General features: G+C 36.0%; 5 protein-coding genes across 5 annotated transcripts; 3 read left to right on the top strand and 2 right to left on the bottom strand.

The window, feature by feature from the left end:
* The first annotated feature begins 3,286 nt into the window (after positions 1–3,286).
* LOC129942110 (uncharacterized) lies at positions 3,287–4,441 on the top strand. Its single transcript, XM_056050919.1, has 3 exons — positions 3,287–3,626; positions 3,685–3,875; positions 3,940–4,441. The coding sequence occupies exons 1-3, from the start codon at positions 3,486–3,488 to the stop codon at positions 4,343–4,345; spliced, it is 738 nt and encodes a 245-aa protein (XP_055906894.1). The 5' UTR covers positions 3,287–3,485; the 3' UTR covers positions 4,346–4,441.
* Positions 4,442–6,951: 2,510 nt separating this feature from the next.
* On the top strand, positions 6,952–7,374 carry LOC129952234 (uncharacterized). The gene has a single exon (XM_056064729.1). It carries the CDS (start codon positions 6,952–6,954, stop codon positions 7,372–7,374), a length of 423 nt encoding a protein of 140 aa, XP_055920704.1.
* Positions 7,375–11,652: 4,278 nt separating this feature from the next.
* LOC129952243 (60S ribosomal protein L27a) lies at positions 11,653–14,260 on the bottom strand. The gene is made up of 5 exons (XM_056064740.1): positions 14,228–14,260; positions 12,635–12,701; positions 12,319–12,569; positions 11,936–12,071; positions 11,653–11,742 (listed from the first exon to the last, which is right to left on the bottom strand). The coding sequence occupies exons 1-4, from the start codon at positions 14,258–14,260 to the stop codon at positions 11,943–11,945; spliced, it is 480 nt and encodes a 159-aa protein (XP_055920715.1). The 3' UTR covers positions 11,653–11,742; positions 11,936–11,942.
* A 1,501-nt stretch (positions 14,261–15,761) lies between these two features.
* Positions 15,762–17,508, top strand: LOC129942809 (pachytene checkpoint protein 2 homolog). The gene is made up of 7 exons (XM_056051882.1): positions 15,762–15,899; positions 15,963–16,131; positions 16,196–16,264; positions 16,330–16,610; positions 16,665–16,728; positions 16,790–16,913; positions 16,968–17,508. The coding sequence occupies exons 1-7, from the start codon at positions 15,832–15,834 to the stop codon at positions 17,438–17,440; spliced, it is 1,248 nt and encodes a 415-aa protein (XP_055907857.1). The 5' UTR covers positions 15,762–15,831; the 3' UTR covers positions 17,441–17,508.
* Positions 17,454–19,421, bottom strand: LOC129942808 (probable proline--tRNA ligase, mitochondrial). The gene is made up of 8 exons (XM_056051881.1): positions 19,135–19,421; positions 18,901–19,078; positions 18,774–18,847; positions 18,629–18,709; positions 18,396–18,576; positions 18,156–18,340; positions 17,884–18,099; positions 17,454–17,825 (listed from the first exon to the last, which is right to left on the bottom strand). The coding sequence occupies exons 1-8, from the start codon at positions 19,225–19,227 to the stop codon at positions 17,475–17,477; spliced, it is 1,359 nt and encodes a 452-aa protein (XP_055907856.1). The 5' UTR covers positions 19,228–19,421; the 3' UTR covers positions 17,454–17,474.
* Between the last annotated feature and the right edge of the window lie 956 nt (positions 19,422–20,377).

Consider the following 20,377-nt stretch of genomic DNA (forward strand, 5'->3'; position numbering starts at 1 on the left):
GAATCAACGGTGGCGTCTACAGTTCCAGTAAGGTTGAACTACTTATAGTGAACACCATATAGGTGTTCTTTGACATATTCGGAGCCCAAGCCTATAAGGAGTGGTTTATCCGGCTCCCCGTCCTTGGAGTTAGACTAAGGATCTGGACCTTCAGGTTGGGGGTTGTGCCGTCGGGGTGACTTCCTGGCCACGTAAAAAAATACCTTAGTTGCGAAGCACCAACAAGCCTCGCATACGGACGGATTCACTGTTGACAACCCACGCAAACGAAATAAGGACAACGAACTTCGGATCTATACGTGAAATGTTAGGTCCCTTAACTGACCACGTGCAGCCGAACAATTAGCGGAAGCCCTAAACTGCTGCAAGGCAGATATTACAGCCATCTAAGAAATGCGATGGGGTGTACCGGGCAAACGCAAACTAAAAGACTAAGATGTATACTATGGCGACTGCTACCGAGAACAAAGACAGCGTCTATTTGGATGTGGATTTGTTGTTGGAACTAGACTCAGAAAAAAGGTCTTTAGTTTCAACAGTGTGAGAGAGCGCATCACGACAATCTGCATCAAGGCTAAATTCGCCAACATAAGCCTAATATGCGCGCATGCCACAACAGAGGGGAAAGATGAAGACACCAAAAACATATTCTTCTAGTCCTTTGACAAGACATATGAGCAGTGCCCTGGCTATGACATTAAAATTGTCTTAGGAGATTTTAATGCCAAGCTAGGAAGAGAAGACATCTTTGGTGGCATAATCGGGAGATACAGCCTGCACGACACCACCTCCGACAACGGATTCAGGCTGGTCCATTTCGCTGTAGCTAGTACGCAGTTCACACTTCTCAATATTCACAAGGGGACATGGAAATCTCCTGATCAATCAACTGTCAACCACACTGCGATCGACGCACGGCACTTCTCCAGTATACAGGATATCCAAACTTTCCGAGGGGCCAACATTGACTCGGACCACTACCTCGTTGTACCCAAGGTACGGATATCCCGGTCCAAGCCAAAACAAGGAAGTACTGTGAGAAGTTTCGATGTTAGACTGCTACAATCGAGTCTCTAGTAACCTCTTAAGGAGTCCTATGCTGCCTGCATTAAGCATTGAAAACCAGTGGCCACATTGTCTTGCAGCCATCAGCGATGCCGCCTCTGAAGTGCTGGTTTGACGACGAATGCCGGCAAGCGCACGCAGCGAAACAAGAGGCATACAAACCGGAAGTGCACAGAAGGACCAGAGCTGCTCGCGAGCTCTACGAGGAGAAGAGGAAAGAGGAACACCGGCTTCTTAGATGAAAAAAAAGAGAGCAGGAGAAGCTCGCGATCGAGGTGATAGAGGAATGTCATAACAGGAATGATGTGCGTAAATTTTTCAAAAAGGTAAATAAGACCTCCCAAGGGTACCAGCTACGAACCGAAGCCTGTAAAGACGATCTGGGGAACATCTTAGTAGAACCGCAACCTATATGTTGAGTATATGGAAAGACCACTTCTCCAAATTATATAACGGCGATGACGAACCGAATTCCGCTGTAAGAGAGATAGAACCACTCAACCTAGGCGACGCAGTTCACCAATTCCGCCTACCCGACTTCGACGAAGTGAAGATAGTTATTTCTAAACTGAAGTCAAACAAAGCTGCTGGAGCTCACGGCAACGCTGCCGAACTATTTAAAGCAGCAGGCGATGACTTGGTAGGGAGCTTGCACTAACTCATCTGAAAAATATGGTTGGAGGAAAGCATGCCCGATGAATGGAATCTCAGCATAGTGTGCCCGATACATAAGAAAGGAGACCCTCTGAACTGCGCCAACCACACAGGCATCAGTCTCCTTAACATTGCATATAAGATAAGATAATCTCTGCGGTATTATGTGAACGTCTGAAGCCCTTCGCCAACGACCTGTGTGACTTCAGACCAGGAAAGTCTACTATCGACCAAATATTCCCACTACGGCAGATCTTGGAAAAAACCCAGGAACTTCAAATCGATACTCACCATCTCTTTATCGATTTCAAAGCTGCGTATGACAGCATCCATAGGGAAGAGCTCTACAGAGCAATGTCTTGTTTTGGCATCTCTGTCAAACTTATCTGTTTGTGTAAAATGACGATGGAGAATGCACGCTGCTCTATCAAGGTCGGAAAAGACCTTGATAGAGCAGGTTTTATATTCACTGCCATGCGACTTCCTCAATATCTTTCCGGAAAAAATTGTGCAAAACTCAACCGTCAACACTAAAGAGCACAATCTTTCAAAGGTATATCCAATTACTCGGATACGGAGATGCTATTAACATAATTGGAAGATCAAAGCGTGATGTCAGTGGAGGGTTTTTGAGCATTGTGACGGAAGTGAAGAAGGTGGGTTTAGTGGTCAATGAGGGCAAGACCACGTATATTGTCATCAAAAAAGCACATTAAACAACGACGTTTTGGACAATTCGTCACCATGGACAGCTATAACTTCGTGGTAGTTGGGGACTTTGCCTACCTAGGCACCGCTGTTAACACAGGCAACGACACCAGCGCTGAAATCAAACGAAGAATAACTCTTGCAAATTGCTGCTTCTTTCGACTTAGAAGGCAATCGAGTAGCAGAGTAGTCTATCGAGCATCTAAAATCACCATCTATAAGACACTCATCATCGCGGTTCTCATTTATGGCGCTGAGGCCTCCACTCTGTCAAAGAAAGATGAGAGCGTCTTGGATTTCTTCGAGAGAAAAATTCTTCGGGTGATGTTTGGTCCCGTATGCATACTCGTAGATGGAGAATAGACGAGAACATATAATAAGGATTTTTTTTAAATATTGGTAATTGACAGTCACAATGTCATTTAATTAAATTGATTAAAAATATCAATTATTTATGGATAGTAAATCTTTGCTCAATATTAAAGAATAGACATTAATTTCTGAACTAAAATACTTTAACAACAGTCAAAGTTTTGTAAAGGCGTTGCACGTCAATTAAAATGTATCCCTCTTTTATATAAATTTTATTTCTGTGTAATTAACAAATTTTTTCAATCTATAAATCTTCAACAAACTATTGATAAACCTATCAATTAAATATTTGTATGAAAAATTGGGTTTTTATATAACCTACATACATTTATATACCAACATATATGTACGTAGATAATGTATATAAATTTGAATATGCTTTTAATAAAACTTTGTATCTTTTTTTATTTTTGTTGCGTGAAAGCATTGAGGTTGAAAGTATTGTGGTTAAAAGTACCTGCGTGTAGAAATAGAAACTGGGAAATAAGGAAGCTATAGTAAATAAATCTTGAATAAATTTGAATATTGATTTTGTATATGTTATTAGATATCCCAAAATTGAATATCAAATAGAAAGTGATTGATTGAAAGGATTTGTTTTTGGAAATCCACTTTATCAACATATAAATACTTCTTTTACTTCAGTTAGAATTTTGTTGACCTAGAGCTAGGTTGGGAGAAGCAGAATGAAGAAGAACTATCGAGAAAATAGGAAAGATAATCTTTGTTTTGGTACACGAATTCCAAGGCATCGCTTGCTGAATTCAAAACTATCAGACTATCCTGGTCCATTTGAATACTGTCCCAATGTGGGACTTATCAAAAAGGTTAGTTGTTGCTTATTTAAAATTGTGTTACATTTTTTTTTAAACAACCCAAAAACAGTATCCCAATAAAACTGGCTATACTCTTATAGCCAGTAAAACCCCAAGAAACAAAGAAAATGGGAAATTGAAGTGTGTCGTTCCTCCAGTCGGAACTTATGACATTGATAGCCCCAAATTTTGCAAAACATCTGCAAAACCATTTGGAATTGGGGAAAAACTGAAGAACTATTCAAGATTTTTAACTCCAGCGTAAATATTACAGAAATTCGTTAAAGAAATCCCTAATCTTTCCGATTGTAATTTTCCTTTTCAGTCCTGGAACTTATAACTTTTTCAAACGCCAAGTTCAGGTTTGTACTTCTTTTGGCCATGACAGGATACCAATTCCATTGGCTATTATTACCTGTGGACCATTTAACATGGCTTATTGTTCGAATTGTGAGCAAACGCCAATTGGTGATTATTGGCACAAAAATACAACAAGCCAAGACTTGTGTCGGCCTTGCATGGAAGAGAAGTTAGCTGCTTTGAAAAAGTGTGGTACCAAAGTTGTATTGAAGCACCGAAAGATAAAGGAGCTTAAAATGTACACCCTGAAACGTTATTGTGGCTTTTTTCATGAACACAATGGCACCAAGGCAGCAGTTCAACAAATGACAACCAAGGATTTGATATTCAAGTTTCGTAAGGAAAATTACCTATCTTCGTTTGGTTTGTGAAAAAAACTAATTTTAAAAATCAAATAAAATAATACATACAAATGTACATACATAAGTTTTCTTAAAGGCACATGTGTTTAATTAAAATATTTTTGAAATGTTTGTTATTTATTAAAATTCTGGATCTAAGTAATTGGATTAATCCCTAACATTTATTGATATTGGAAAGTTGAGTTTTTAGGAGGTATCATTTCAATGAACCAAAATCTAGCTTCTAAGGAGTGTTCCTTCAAAGACGAAATGGAACGATCACGGCGGCGATTAAAGGAAATTCAAGTTGCGCTACAAAAGTCCAGATTTATATCTTTTGAGATATTAGCCGTTGAAGTTTACAATATCTACTAAATCTTGGTTCAAAAATGTATAGAAATTCAATGTTACTCAAACTTTGGCTAGTAATATCTATAAAACTATAAATCTTTGTAGTATAGTGCTAAGAACTTTTTATAGGATATTAAGTTTTCTACAAAGTTATTTTTGAGAGTTAAGGATAAGTCGTAATTAATATTTGATTGATGTAACGATAACTGTTGTCACTTTGTGTGTACAATGGAAATATTTTTAAGAACTAGGTCATTTCATTGAACAACTTAAATAAGAGAAAAGTCATTAGTTTTATTGGAAATCAATTAAACTTGCGAAGAACGCAAGATATCAAAAAATCAGAAAAAACAGTTTAAGTTTCGCACTTTTTTCGCTCGTTTGTAGTTTTAACCCTGAAAGAGATTTGTTTTTCATGTTTTCATTACTTTAAACAAATAAAATAACAACAATTTGATCCTAAAGTTATAACTGCAGATGTAACGGTTTTCAGACTATTGATCTTCAAAAATATCTATTATGATATGACCTTAGGAATAGAAATGCCTTTTACTCATATATTTTCAATATTCGGATAGGATAGCCTAAGATCTAATATTTCTGTCCCGATGCTTAAAAAATTTGGCTCAGAGTCCCGATAATGTTATTTTATATTTTTTTTATATAATTTACTGACACTCAGGCTAGGAAAATATTGAAGGATTTAAAAGAAGATGGTAAACTGATGAGCATTCCTGGAAGTGCGAGTATTTCGACTGAATCGTTTAAGGGGATGAATGCAACTGGCTAATTCGACTTAACATTTGTTGTAAAAATATCGATAAAACAATTAAAGGCATGAAACATTGCGGCGATGTAAATGTTTCGATTATAGTTCTATCGCCTATTATTTTTAAAGTACTTTTTTGTATTCTATCCAAGAGATTTAAACTTTTTTTAGGGACACCTACCCAGATGTGCGAATTATATTCAAACTTTGGACGGATGAAGGCTTTGTAAATAACTGCCAGATCAGAAAGGGTGAAAATGTCTTGCACCGTTTGAGAAATCCTTAGCACCTGAAAGCATTTTTGGCAATATCAACTACATATATGATCAATCCATAAAAGGTCAGTTGATTAGTTTCCTGGATAGTGGATACAAGTGCCACTCATAGATAGTGGCATCGGGGGTGTGTTACGTTTTAACGACAATAGACAGCATTGAGTTTTCGAAGCATTAAATTCTATACGGTTTCCGACTCCCCATTTGACAATTCTGCCAAGATCAGAATTTAATGAGCGTATCATACTCTGCCCTTTAAGTTCCACATCCGAAGGACAAGGATTTGAAAGTGAATCTAGAAACGAGTATGAGAAGCTGAGGGTACTGTCGTCGGCGAAACAGTTCAATGGATTAAAAGAGGCACACATAAGATCATTTATGAATATAAGGAAGAGAACCGAAGACAAAACGGAGCCGTGGGAAACACCAGCAAAAATTTTATGAATTTCAGACTTAAAACCATTCAATACAACTTGTATTGAACAGTTAGAAAGATAATTTCTAATCCAACGAATAAGAGATTCATTAATACCAAAAGAAAACTTGGTGCCAAACTCTATCAAATGCTTTTGAAACATAAAGTGCAATAATTTTACTTTCTCCAAAACGATGTTAGAATTTGTTCCACTGTTCGGTGAGATAAACCATGAGATCACCAGTGGACCTACATATTGCTACGAAAGCCATACTTTCGGTCAATAAGAAGCTTCCATTCTTCGAGATATTTTTTGAGCTGATAATTAATCAGAGTTTGCATGACCTTGGAAAGAAGGGACGTGAGTGCTATCGAACGATAGTTAGAGGGAGAGGAGGATTCGCCTTTTTTAGGGACAGGCTGGACAAACGCTATTTTGGTTGGAACCGAGGATGACGTAGTGTTTCGTACGTTTTTTAAAAAGGACCAGACATTTTTACTGCCTTTGGGAGATTGTAGTATTTTTTTGCCTTAATTTCTTATCATGCAAAAACTTGGTTCATCGAATATGACCATTACAGGTCTTTCGCAGACCTTGTCTTAACATGTGAATATTCCAAGGACATTTGGGATAAATTATGCGCTCGTTTCGAAAGAAGCAGCATCAAAAGGCTTAACATGTTAATAGACAGTTTCTTCCAAGCAAGAAAAGATGAACAAGAGGACATCAGTGCACACATTAAGAAATTGCAAAAGCTATTTGTAGATCTCAATGATGAACTAGCCAAAAAGCAGCCTCTCTGAACGGATTCTAAATGGCAGAATCATGTCAACCCTTGGTAAGGAATTTGACAATTTTAGAGACTTGTGGGGTACAATTCCTGCCGAAAAACAAACCTTGAACTTATTGATCGAGAAGTTATGCACCATCGAAACCAGAGAAACGAAACAAAATATCGAGAGTGATGGCGCTGCTTTTGTTACAAGAGGAAATTTTAAGAAAAAGCAGAAGCAACCAGAAAAGGTAAATAGTAAACTGGAACGTGCTAAGATAAAATTTCCATGCAATAAGTGCAAAGAACTCGGGCATTGGGCTGCCGAATGTCCACAGAACAAATCCACACAAAGCAACATGAAGCGACCTGCTTTGATGGCGTTCTCTTTATATGCAACAAAAGGACATTTTTTGAGACATGATCAATGGCATTGTGACAGTTGTACTTCAACACATACAGACAACAATGAATGACCGAACTGTTACAATTCAAAACACTGGTGAAGTAATAGTAGAGGGGTACCTTAAAGATGAGCTGTATGTTTTACAGGTATACTAGTCAAATGTAAATCACCTGAAACATTCTTGAATGAAGACAAAACTAACGGACACATAATCAAAAAGTTGAGTCGTGATGGCGGTAAAGAGTTTGGCAGTAAGGAGGTACGAATATTGCTGTCAAAATTCGGCATACAGCAATATATTGGACCCCCTTATACACCACAATAAAATGGAGCAACAGAAAGTGAAAACCGAACAATTGTGGAAGCAGCTAGAAGTATGAGAGTCGCAAGTTAGTTGCCAAAATGTCTGTGGGCTGAGGCATGTAATACACCAGCATATGTATTGAACCGTACAGGACCGTCAAAGTTCCATATGAATTATGGTATGGATAAGAACTGGGAACTCTAAGCTATTTACGCATATTTGGCACTAGATGTTATGTTCACATACCTATTGAACTTGGTAAAAAATTTGTATTGCAGATTTGTTGGGTATGTCAATGAAAAAGATGGATATCGGGTGTGGATTCCAAACCTGAAGAAAATTGTCTGCAGTCATGACGTAATTTTCAAGCCAGAAGTGGTCTGCAATGCGAAACCTGAAGATACATTCCTAGAAGAGATCAAAAAGTACCAGAAACAGTTTTGAGTTTGTTTTTCAGACTGTAAATGGGGAAGCAAACACTGAAGAAAATGCAGAAACATGTTTTGAGTTTGGCTCTCAGAATGAAGACAGTGAAAAATGTACCGAAAAAACTTTAAGTTCTGAAGAAATAAATCAATCAAGTTCAAGTTTTTAGAATGAAGAAAATGCTTCATTAGTCGATGCTGGAGATTTAATGGAAAACGAATTGAACATCAATAGAAGAGAACGAAAAAAGCCAAGGTAGATGACAGATGGGGAGTATCTCAAAGTAGTCCAAAATCGATGGGTATTTCGACTGAAGATTGCAAGAAACGATGGAAATAGGCGATACGAACTTCAAAATTTTAAATTTGCACTCAAAAATGAATTTAAAATTACATTTGGAACTATTGAAAATTTTCTCGGCATGAAGATAAAAATTGAAAATGATGGTTCAATTAAGGTAAGCCAAGAAAAATATACAAAACGAATTTTTGATCCTTTCACAATGGATGAATGTAATCCAATTTTGACAAGTGAGTGAATATGCTCTACAGATTAGACTACCGAGAGTTTCGTGCGGCAAAATATTCATTATCATATTTTTTTAAATACCCAATAAAATTCTAAATGTGGGAAAATATCGAAAGTGATGTGCGAGCAACAAACCAAAAACAATCTCAAGTTTTAAATAATAAGTTTAAGCTTAAAAACAATAAAATAAAGATTATTTTTGTTCCTCTCACAAGTTTAACATTTTTTCCTAAAGAATCAAAAGTGTCGTTAGTTTGGATTTCTGAAAATCCAGACACTCAACTCAACTCAGAGAAATTGGTAAATACTCCCAAGCATACCACTCCAATCGTATCAGCTTCACTGAATTTGGACAGCAAATTAATAAAAAAAAAATCAACAATAATTACACCATCCTCAACCAACATTGACATCCTAATAAAAAATCTGAGTGAAGATATTGTTTCCAAAATCACAAAACAGATAAATGATCTTCGAGCTGAATTCATCTTACGTTTCGAACAAATAGAAAAAAACCTTTTTTCTCACGTCAAAGAAGCCGAACAATCGATGAAATCACTCCAAGAAAATGTGGCAAAAATAAAATCCCATCAAACCGTCACTGACCATCTTTTGTGAGAAGTAGCTGATCTACAGAAAAGATGTGATACATCCGAAAGGAAGGAAGTTGCAGCTGATGCTGTCCTTTTTGGTATACCCAAATTAGAAAACGAATACATAATTTCTATTGTCAACAAAATTTGTAACACCATCAACTACGCGCCTCCCACACTGAATGCTGCTTTCCAATCGAAAGGTAGATACAGAAACAATAGACATGAACTCCCCGCAAAGATAATACTTAAATTCAGCTCACCTAATGAGAGAAATCGCTTCTCTATTCCCGACGCTTAAAAGCACTTTTATGCATACGACATACAAATCTATAGAAGTTGTTCACTAGGCCTTATCGAAAACTGTGCTTTTGATATCAATCTGGATTACGAGCGGATCTCAAATTGGGCAGCTGATAACGGTTTGGCTTGACCCAAACAAATGCAAATGCTAAATGGTACTATATTAGAACCACTTCTAGGAACCTTAGTGTGGTTTTCAATAGGACTTACATGGAATGACCATCTACTTGCTAAGTCTTTGGTTTTACCAATCTTAACCTACGGATGTGAAATCTATCAGAATAATGATTTCTTTAGCAACAACAAATTAAAAGTAGCCTTTAATAGTGTAAATCGTATTATATTTATGGATTAAAGAGATATTACCATGTTTCCCATCTGAGACGAATAAAATAAGATATAAATTAAGAGGCGAAACAGTCCGTTGTGAACCAGGGCCTAGTGACTTACAACTCTCAACCATTCCTGTGTGCGAGTACTGTTGTCAGGAATGGAAGGGACCTACAATTTTAGACCGAATCCGAACGGCTAATTTGAGAAAGCACTTTTTCATGACAAGAATTACTCTTGAAGGATTTGTCAATTCCTCGCAAGAGGCAGTAACCGCGAAAATTATTTTTTTTTTAAATTAAGGTGGCACAGGCAGGCAGGCATTGAACCCAAGACCCCTTCCATGACAGTCCAACGCACTAACCATCATGCCACGGGTACTTACCCATCTGAGACGTAGCTTTTTAAAAATTCTTTCGATAACTTTATCAAATCCCGAACATTGATTCTACTTTCTACGCGAAAACCAACATATCTTTATGAACAACTTCGGTTTTCAGTATCAAACAGATCAACTTATTTAATTCATCCTCGTTTTACGTGTCTTGCATCTGAGAGACAATTTTTCATCAATGCATGCCGCCTTTGGAGCTCACTCCCACCTTACTTGCGAGAACTTAGTGACATAGAAACATTTCAAAAAAGTTTACATGATTTCATTTCTAATCAAAACGACTAACTTATCTTTTACAGACATCTTACTTAAAATTCTCTATTTCTTTCTTTTTTTTATTTCTTCTACTTTTTTAAATAATTACCAATAGTAAGGATACAATAAAGTTTTTTGCCAAAAGTTTTTTTTTCGTTTGTTCATAGATGTCCATATGTACATACATAATTATTATTTATTTATTTTTATACTTTTCTTCTTTGACTATTTAAATTCACTTTTATGTTATATACAATTGTAACTTATTATTTAAAATGTTATCATATATTATTATTCATAAATTTTCACTACCTTATAAGATTTATCTTAATGTGTTAGTAACAATTACCAATAAAGTAAACTAAACTAAACTCCAGCTGGTCGGGAGGAAGAAAATTCAATATTTGAAAATTTTAAAGAACAAGTTCCATACCGTGAAGCTGTTGGAGCTTGATGTATCTGCCAATAACAACTCGACCAGACATCGCTTTTGCAGTAAGTTCTGCAGCACGGAAGATGGAAAATTCTAGCAATTCTAGGTTCCACACGTTCAACTACTAGAGTAATTTCATTGTTTGTTGGTGGTGTTGTATCATGGACGAGTCAGCTTCAACGAACCGAAGCTAGATAAATCACTTAACAAAATATGTTACTTTGTAGTTTATATATAACTCTAAGTAGTTATTCTATTATGAGTTAATGAATTAGAAAAATTATTTTTTATTATCAAATGAATACTTCAAGCTGTAGGAACGTTTTCCTTTAATAAATACATATACTATATATTGTTTCTTTGTAAGATGCCTTTCATTTAGATAATAATTATCAAAATCACTCAATAATGGTATCGATTTTCATAATTTGTATAATTTCTTGTTTTTGTATCGTATTTGCTTTCCAATGAAATAAATAATGTTATATTTTATTTTTGAATATACATAAGTCAATTGAAAACAAGACACATCTGATTTCAATACTTATCCAGGGCTTTTTAAAATCTAAAAACACTTAAAAAGGCAGTTCTAATGATATCTGTCTCAAGTTAAGGTTTTGGCGGTTGAACATTTTAACATTTCCCCAACACACCACAAGGAAGTTCTCTTTGAAGAAGAACATTGTATATTGTATTCTCAATTATCGACCTTCCAAAGGTATATTCTCACGTTTTAGATTTCTTATCTTTTAAAACCAAAAATAAAAACAACAAATTATAACTTCTTTTCTTACGTAATTTTATTAAAAAATTGTACACATTTAGTACATTCTCGATGTCCAATGTACTCGCCCCTCCGTGATTGGAAAGACCTGAAATTGGAAAGAAAAAAGCACTTAAATTTCAATTCGAAAAAGGGTTTTTCAGCATTTGTTTTAAGGAATAAGACTCAGTTCAGTTATGGTAGACTAGAATTCACTCAGCAGAAGTCTGACGTGCTAATTGAAACATCAGCGTCTGTCCATTGCATTATTCTCAAATTAGAATAAAAAACCAACAACTCACCTTAAAATTAAGCGCGTAACAAGCAAGCTCCTCCAGCCTTCTTAATCTTATCTTCAGCCTTCTTTGAGAAGTACTTGGCCTTAACAATGATTGGTCGCTTTGGCAGATGACCGCGTCCCAACAATTTGTAGAAGCCCTGTCAATAAAAAAAAGATTGAACTACGTTAGTACGATGGAGTGGAAGCGTATTTTCATAATTTGAGCGCGCAATCTTTTTAAGAAAGATACTGTTTAATCTGAAAGGCTGTTCTCTACATGGGGATAGCAATTGTACGGTCGCATTCTGTCCGCCCGACGCCTTAGGGTAATCTTCATGTTAAACAGTATCCTCGTGCGATGCGATTAAGTGTGAAATATGTGTTTGGAAGAAAAATTGAACTTACGAATTGAACCAAGTCAATGACTGGAGCCTTTTCACTCTTCTCCTTTGCGAGTTCGGCGTACTTGTCGGCACCAACAAGAGACCACAATTTATCCAAATTGATTGATGGGCAGAACTTGTGCTGTCTCCTCAAATGGAAGTTCCTCATACCAACTTTACCGAAGTAACCGGGATGGTATTTGTCGAAGTTGATGCGGTGATGGTGCATACCACCAGCGTTACCGCGACCTCCAGGATGCTTACGGTGCTTACCTATGTGACAAAGTAAAGAAATTTAAGTCCTCCAAGATGAAAATGCAAATAGAATAATTTCTTACCGATACGACCATGTCCATGACTGACATGACCACGAAGCTTCCTGGTCTTCTTCCTCTTCTGATTCGACTGCAAGGAATAAGGGAAATCTAATTAAAACTCACATTTCAACTCAATGTTGACACTACATCAGTTTCTCAAAGACATCACGAAAAGCGAGCTTGGGAGAATCGATTTAATTACAATAATCGTTTCGTAGGAATGTTAATTAAACAGAGAAATATAAAACCGAGTTATAAGTTTAAATTCTTACACGATGTCTTTGAAAAATGAAGATTAATTTTAGGTTTTAGCAGAGCGACATCCACTCACCATTTTGCAGTTTTTTGAAAGAAAGATTTAGGTGAAGTTGGCTACAGTTGTCAAAAAAAATGTGAAGTTTTGTTTCTTGTAGTTTACGTTTGAAATACTAGGGGCGCTGTAAGCAATAGAGGCTGCTTTAAAATGAACGAGTCCAGACAAAATATCTCACAGAAAACTGTGTCCATACACAGTTTAAGTTAAAGTTATCGAAAAGAAGAATGTTTTTTTAAAAAAAAACATTGAATATATCTCCATAAAAAATATTTGTTGCAATATCTATGGTAAATAAATATATCTCACGAAATTGTTGTGCACAGTGGAAAAGTCATTTATGAAGAAAAAGGAAAACAATTTAAACCTAATGAAAAACATGTATTAAATAAATCGAAGCAGGACAGTTCACCTCCGCCGGTTTACCTCTGCCAGTTTACCACCGCCAGTTTACCTCTGCCAGTTTACCTCCGGAAGGTTTACCTCCAGAGCAGATAAAGTAGTTTATTATTTTCAAAACTAGCATCGAATTGAAAACTTTTGGCATTTAGTTTTGTGTTGTTCTTTATTTGTATTACTTATGAAATGAATTATGACACTTCCACAACACTATAACGTTTTTTTTCTAAAGCAAAATATTCATTTGATATTTAAGTAAGTTTTTGTGTTTTTTTTTGAATATTTAACAGAATTCAATCTTTTTAATCAAACAAAGCTCAAATTTCTCTTTCTTCAATAGACGAAACGAGAAATTGACCATAAAAACATTTATGAGTAACAGTTTTTAAAAATAAATAAACTCACGGCCGAATAACACTATAAAATAAAACACTAAGAAGCAGAAATATCGGCCTTTGCATTTATTAAGAAGCACCCTGTGAGCAAAATAAGCCACATTTCAAACTACCTTACCTGCTCTGGAGGTAAACCGTCCAGAGGTAAACCGGCGGTGGTAAACTGTCCAGAGGTAAACTGGCAGAGGTAAACCGGCGGAGGTAAACTGGCAGAGGTAAACTGGCGGTGGTAAACTGGCAGAGGTAAACCGGCGGAGGTAAACAGTCATGTACCGTAAATAAATATGGTGTGGAAAACTTAAGGCAGCAGTTTGTGCTTGTTTTAAAAAAATATATGCTTTAAATTAGTTCCAAAACAGTTCATCCAATGAATGAAAAATATCTTACTAATTGACGTGCAAAGTAAAGTTAAGGCACCGCAAAATACAAATTTGAAAGTGTGTTGCGGGCTGAAATGTTTTGAAATAATTAGTCAAAAGTAGTCATTAGCACAGCTAAGCTATTTACATTTAAAGGTTTGGCGTTAATTAAGAAGCACATAGTAACAAAAGTAAGTCTTTTTCAGTACTAATTCCCTAATTTTTATACCCATTTTTAAAATTTGTAGTAGCATAGTTTATTAAATAAATACAAAAATGTTAAAGATTTGATAGCTACATAAACAATAAACAATTTATGCACTTAGACAGTAGTCCTTAGTTTCTTTTTTTTAAATAAAAAATTGTGTTTCAAAATTAATTATTATTTTTTAAACAATGCCTTCAAAAAAGAATGGCTAGTTAGACAATGTGACTTTGGTGTCTTCCATTCTTTAATCCTAATAGCCCTTCTGTAGGTTCAGCGAAAATATAGAGAAGTTTTTGAATGTGATTTTGATGTTTTATTTGTTTTGACAATTTTGTAATAATGTCTTTAGTTTCTTTGACAAAAAAGCCTTTTTAAACATAGAAATAACAGATGGCCTTTGAAAATGAATACTATTTTTTTCGCCAAGCCTACTAGAAGGCAAGCATAGCTTAAGAGGTGAAAGACTTTTAGGCTAGGCGCGCACAAGCAACTTTTAGTTTCGAGTTTGATTTCTAAACTTAGCACTATAGACCATTCGAGCAACTTTTTAGTTTGTGTTTTGACAACTAACTAGGCGATTACCTCGAAAAACGCAAAAATGGTTGATTTTGACATTTCTTCCATGTTTTTTGTTCAGTAGTGCCACACTTGTTTTTTTTATGGATGATAACTTTGATTTTAGTGCTCAAATGCCAAAAGTACTTTGCATATACCCAAACTCGTACACATCCCAAATCCTATAGTGATCCCTAGCAGGGGGGTTGCTGTTAGTACGCCTGTTATAAATTCAAAAAAAACTTGTTTTAGTTTTAAAAATGAAATCCAAAAAATGTAGAGTTAAGTCCGAAAAAGAGAATATTTGTTTCTATGACTCAAAGGTGTTTCCTCGCCTTCACATATAAAACATGTTCTATTGAGGCCCGTACCTAACTGTAAAAAAATTAAAAGGAAATTCGTGCTGCGTAAATGGAAAGTCACCCGATTATAGGTAACTGCACTGTCATTCAACTAAATCGTTGATACATTTTTTTTGATTGTAAGAGAAAGAAAAATTTATTCAAGGTGAATAAATGTTTTCTATGTATTGGTTTATTTCGTTGATTACTTTCTGAGTTGCCTATGTTCTCGATGTTGTGGCAACTGACGATGGAACTATTTGGTTTCGAAAATGTTACATGTGCGCACCTAGCCTTAAGGGCGGTTTTGCCCCAGAGTATCGACTAGCAATCCAAATCTATTATGTGATTGAGGTGGAATCACTTTAAGGATGATTTTCTATGGGAATATATATGGACTAGCAGTATGTCATTTGGATACATGTATCTCGATAGTTTTTATTTGTATCAATTCTTTCGAAGATCAAACGTCAAAATATACTTCGAAATTGTCTTCGAATGAACAGACCCATTTTTTCAGTTCAGCAAAAAGCTAGATAAAAGCGTTCAGGCCTAAATCTTGACATTTCTCAGGTTGACAACTATAAAATAAAAACAAAATTAATTTGATTTTCGTTTTAAAACCGGCAAAATCTTTAACTCAAAAAAATGAATATTTCCAATTTAAACAATCACAATGCAATTCACGTCGAAGTGAAACTTAAACCTGGGAATACGTAAGTTAATCTTTTGATTTAACATTAATAAATAATAAACCTCATTATTGTGAACTTATTTAGTCGAATAGAAGCAATTGAAAGTCAGTTAAGGAGCGAGCTGGATTTTATTTTTGAAAACAACAAGAATTTCAATTTGTCTGGTGGCGAAGTACCTTTGAATGAACGAAGTGGACCAACTATCCAAACGCACGTAGAAAGTATATGGATCGATGAAAATAGTTCTCCCAGGGTAGAGTATAACCTTTTTACCTCGAAAAGATACAAATTACCTGAATATTTTCTTTTTTTTTAAGGTCGATTCTGCACTAAAATATCACATCTACCGACCTCACCAACGGAATGTCGAAGTCGAAATGTTCCAGGTAATACACAAAACCCTTAAAATAAGTCTCAACAATTTAAAAAATGTGGGTATTTCGTTTTTTAGGGTGACCAAGAAGGGGACAGCGAAGAAGTTCCTGCTTCCAATCACTGGCTCCTACCTTCGCATTCATTCGTTGGTCTGTGGGAGAACCTCATCTATGAGGAGAACCTTAAAGAAAATCTTTTGAAGTTCGCAGAATCCTCATTGGTTTTCTCTGCTCACAATGTAAACCAGAATGTCATATGTTGTAATAGGATTGTCTTGCTGCATGGACCTCCAGGCACAGGCAAAACAAGTTTATGCAAAGCCATCGCCCAGAAACTCTCCATCCGCATGCTCTCAACGTAAGTGGCTTCTTCTCAAATAGTAATGTCCTTTCTTACCAACACACAATTTAGGTACAAATTCACTCATTTGATAGAGATCAACAGCCACAGTCTGTTCTCCAAGTGGTTTTCGGAAGTAAATTTAAATTTTCTTACATGTTTTTCAAGTACTCAAAAGAATTCTTATTGATTTTTAGAGTGGCAAACTTGTAATGAAACTGTTTACAAAAGTTAGAGAAATTATCGCCCAGCCAAAATCCCTAGTTTGCGTTCTTATCGATGAAGTAGAATCAATAGCCTATGCAAGAGAATCAATGTCTGGTGAGGAGTCCTTTTTTTAAGTTGAAAGAAACCTTCAAGACTTTTGTATTACAGGTCAGGAGCCTAAGGATGCCATGCGTGTTGTAAATGCTCTACTAACCCAGCTCGATAGCATCAAAGAATCTCCAAATGTATTGATCTTAGCCACATCTAATTTAGCTTCCAACATTGATCTAGCCTTCCTTGATCGCGCTGATATAAAACAGCACATCGGGCTGCCATCTGTCAGGGCGATCTATCAAATTTACATTTCCATGTTGCGAGAATTGATGAGAGTCGGAATGATCAAGACTGAATACATCCCACAATACAATGACGACAACTGCAACGATGATTTGCTTTGCCTGGCGAAACGAAGTGTCGGAGTTAGTGGAAGGACTTTGAGGAAGCTCCCATTTCTGGCACATGCCATTTTCATGCACAACGTCAACGATTCTATCGACTTGGAAAGATTTATTCAAGCCATGAAATTAGCTCTGGAGAAGCATTTGGAGGACCAAAGGCTTTTGCAAGACAAAGCTAATTGAGGCAATACTCACATCCATTTTTTACATTTATTGTTTATTGCTTATAAGATAAAATACGATCAAAACTATTATCTCTATGTTCTTCATTCATGAGCTGTGTTTTTGACATCACATAGGCGTTTATCTCTCGCAGGAGCTCAGGAGTTTCTACGTCTCTGCCGATTCCATCAATATATAGCTCGATAAGTGGAGGGTTCTGCATAACCTTTGAGCCTATCACAACGATGAGTGGATAGCCCATTCTCTTCGATTCCATTAGTCGTTTGCCGATCGTCAGATGTCTTCTGTCATCCAGGATGATATCGTCAGGGTCACAAATCTTTGTTATGTTGTTGTAGAGTTCTTCCTCGTATTTAAAAGATGCATTTTGCTCTTTGCTTCCTTCCTATCATAAATATTCTCGAATACTTGACTTATTTTATATTTTTTGTATTGCTTGATACCTTAGCAGAGATTATGCAAACGTCAAACGGTGCAAGAAGCTTTGGCCATTTGAGTTCATTTTCTGACGATTTCACTTCTAAGGATGCTGCTAGGAGCCTACTTATACCGATGCCATAGCACCCCATAGATAAGTTTTGAGGTTTTCCATTGGCCTGTAGGAAGGTGGCACCAAGTGGCTTAGAGTACTTGTCCTGCAGGAGGAATGTGTGGCCAATCTGAAAGAAGAGATGAATTTGAAAAAGTTTTTAGGGATTAACCTTTTTAAGTTTACCTCTATTCCTCGTGCTTCTTCTATCGATGACTGACATTTTGGGCATTTTCGTATCTCCCCAGAGACCTCTTCATTTGACGAATAATGGCAAGCCTCGCACTGGAAAATTCGGTCCTCTCCTGTCCGCGAAACAAAATGATATTCGTGTGAGACACTTCCGCCCATGATACCAGTGCTGGCAACGACTAAAAAATAAAATATAAGACCTTTGTAAAAGTTACGTCAGGGTCTTGGATTTACCTTTGACAAAAGGAACATCCAATTTCTTGAAGAATGATAAATATGCCTCGCTGACTTGTTCATAGGTTTTCTGAGCTTCTTCGATATTTCTATCAAATGTGTATAAATCTTTCATGATAAATTCTTTAGCTCGCAAAAGTCCGAAGCGGGTCTTCAATTCATCTCGAAATTTTGGACCAATCTAGAAAAGAATTCATAGAATTGAGCTCTCACAACTCAAAGCTACTAAATACCTGATACAAACGTAGTGGCAACTGTTTGTAGGAGATTGGGGCTGCACTAGCAAGCATTGATGTTACAGCTTCTTCGTGAGTCTGGAAAAAGAATACTCAAATCAACAAATCCTCGAGGTTTTTTTTAATCTTTTATAGTAAATACCGGACTTAGTAAGTGCTCTTTGCCATGTCTATCCTTAACGAGATAGAATTCTCCTACACCCTGATCAAGTCGCCCTATAATAGGGTTTTTCTTTAAGGTCTTATTTAAATTCACGCTCTTTGCTTACCCGTTTTCTTCCAAAGACCACTTGAAGTTAAAACAGGCAGTGAGATCTTCTGAGCTTCAATTGAATTCATGTGCTTGTTGACCAAAGCAATACATTTGTCGAGGGCTTTCTGAGCCAAGGGTAATATTTGAAATGTTCCATTATTCGATGATTTGATGAGACCCAATTCCAGCATTAACTAAAAGAAATGTTTCTATTGCATAATAGAATAAACATTTATTTGGTTTGGTTTACCTTTTGACTTCGTGATGTGATTTCAGAGGATTTCACAACAGCATCTTTAGGTGTCACTATGACTGGCCAGAACAATTTGCTAGTTCGATTCATTTTAAATTGAATCGAGTATTTGAAATTGTTTAATGTGAATTTTTGTAAGCTGATTCGAAGAATTCAAAATTTGTCACTGTCAATAATTACGTGAGCCTAGGAGTCACATAAATCAAAACCAAGGGAGTCATTCTAGAAGTAGAAGTAGAAGAACAGCACTGTAGGAGTAGGTGGAGTAGCGGCTGAGGCGAGCTCAACCAAAAATCGGAGCAAGAGCAAATTGGCAGGTGTACAAAAGTTTGACATTTCCGTTGAAGAACAGGGATGTCACATTTTGAAGTGGCGTAATGTAACGTAAAGTCGAAAAGCTTATGCTGCATCTACACTTCTATGAGACATGTTCAATTCAGTGCTATGTCAAATGAGAAGTTAAAACCAAGATGATTACCGAGGTTGTATACCTATATAAAGAGCCTTTATGTTGTCGCAAGCCTTCACGAAATTGTAATGAAATTAATTAAAAAACCTAATAGAAGCTAAAAATTCATAAAATAGGAAAATATTTTGATCACTTAGAAAATGTTGCTTTTAAAGGAAAAAGGTGGTTATAATTACGTACACAGTGTTTTTCCATAGTCTTAAAATCCTTCTTTAATCAGTAAAACCGTATTGAAAACGGAAACATATCTCACCAATTTAAGAAAAATATTGCATTCAGGTACTTTTACACAACTAAATATTTAAATGAAATTCTTAAAAAATTGGAAACAAATTTTGAATAACTGATCGGAAGAATACCTCGAAGCAAAAAACTTCCAATAATCAAGGAAAATTAGGCACACAAATGTTTTTACTTAAAAAACAAAAACCGATAAATTCATTTACATATCTTAAAGTTGTCTAAAAAGTCCTCTCGTTTTGGACCAGAGCAAAAAAATGTAGAGAATGTAGAAAGTGAGTATCTAAATTTCCTTGACTACGGATTATGTAAGATCAGATAATTTTCCGGACGAATACTTTCCTGAGCACTTAGGCGCCAGTTAAAGCTACCATTGGTTTTCGTCCTTGAACAAACATTGGAATTTTGTTGGCAAGCCGTTTATAGTTATCATTCAAAATTTCTGTCATTGAAAAAAAATTCCTGATTGAAATCCACCGACAAAAATCTGTCATTTTAATTGCGTGAAATAGTTGCACAAATCAGTGGAAC

Source organism: Eupeodes corollae, chromosome 1, assembly GCF_945859685.1.
Source record: "Eupeodes corollae chromosome 1, idEupCoro1.1, whole genome shotgun sequence".
Lineage (NCBI taxonomy): Eukaryota > Metazoa > Arthropoda > Insecta > Diptera > Syrphidae > Eupeodes > Eupeodes corollae.

Bases quoted from the DNA above. Each gene is read 5' to 3' on its own strand.
- LOC129952234 (XM_056064729.1), top strand. From the start codon at position 6,952: ATGTCAACCCTTGGTAAGGAATTTGACAATTTTAGAGACTTGTGGGGT.
- LOC129942110 (XM_056050919.1), top strand. From the start codon at position 3,486: ATGAAGAAGAACTATCGAGAAAATAGGAAAGATAATCTTTGTTTTGGT. The intron at 3,627-3,684 runs GTTAGTTGTTGC...ACCCAAAAACAG, and splicing joins ATGTGGGACTTATCAAAAAG to TATCCCAATAAAACTGGCTA. The intron at 3,876-3,939 runs GTAAATATTACA...TTTCCTTTTCAG, and splicing joins TCAAGATTTTTAACTCCAGC to TCCTGGAACTTATAACTTTT.
- LOC129942809 (XM_056051882.1), top strand. From the start codon at position 15,832: ATGAATATTTCCAATTTAAACAATCACAATGCAATTCACGTCGAAGTG. The intron at 16,265-16,329 runs GTAATACACAAA...TTCGTTTTTTAG, and splicing joins TCGAAGTCGAAATGTTCCAG to GGTGACCAAGAAGGGGACAG. The intron at 16,729-16,789 runs GTAAATTTAAAT...ATTGATTTTTAG, and splicing joins TCTCCAAGTGGTTTTCGGAA to AGTGGCAAACTTGTAATGAA.
- LOC129942808 (XM_056051881.1), bottom strand. From the start codon at position 19,227: ATGAATCGAACTAGCAAATTGTTCTGGCCAGTCATAGTGACACCTAAA. The intron at 18,577-18,628 runs GTATTTAGTAGC...ATTCTTTTCTAG, and splicing joins TGCCACTACGTTTGTATCAG to ATTGGTCCAAAATTTCGAGA. The intron at 17,826-17,883 runs GTATCAAGCAAT...TATTTATGATAG, and splicing joins TTTGCATAATCTCTGCTAAG to GAAGGAAGCAAAGAGCAAAA.
- LOC129952243 (XM_056064740.1), bottom strand. From the start codon at position 14,260: ATGTGCTTCTTAATTAACGCCAAACCTTTAAAT. The intron at 12,702-14,227 runs GTAAATAGCTTA...TATTCCTTGCAG, and splicing joins TTAACGCCAAACCTTTAAAT to TCGAATCAGAAGAGGAAGAA. The intron at 12,570-12,634 runs GTAAGAAATTAT...TTTGTCACATAG, and splicing joins TCATGGACATGGTCGTATCG to GTAAGCACCGTAAGCATCCT.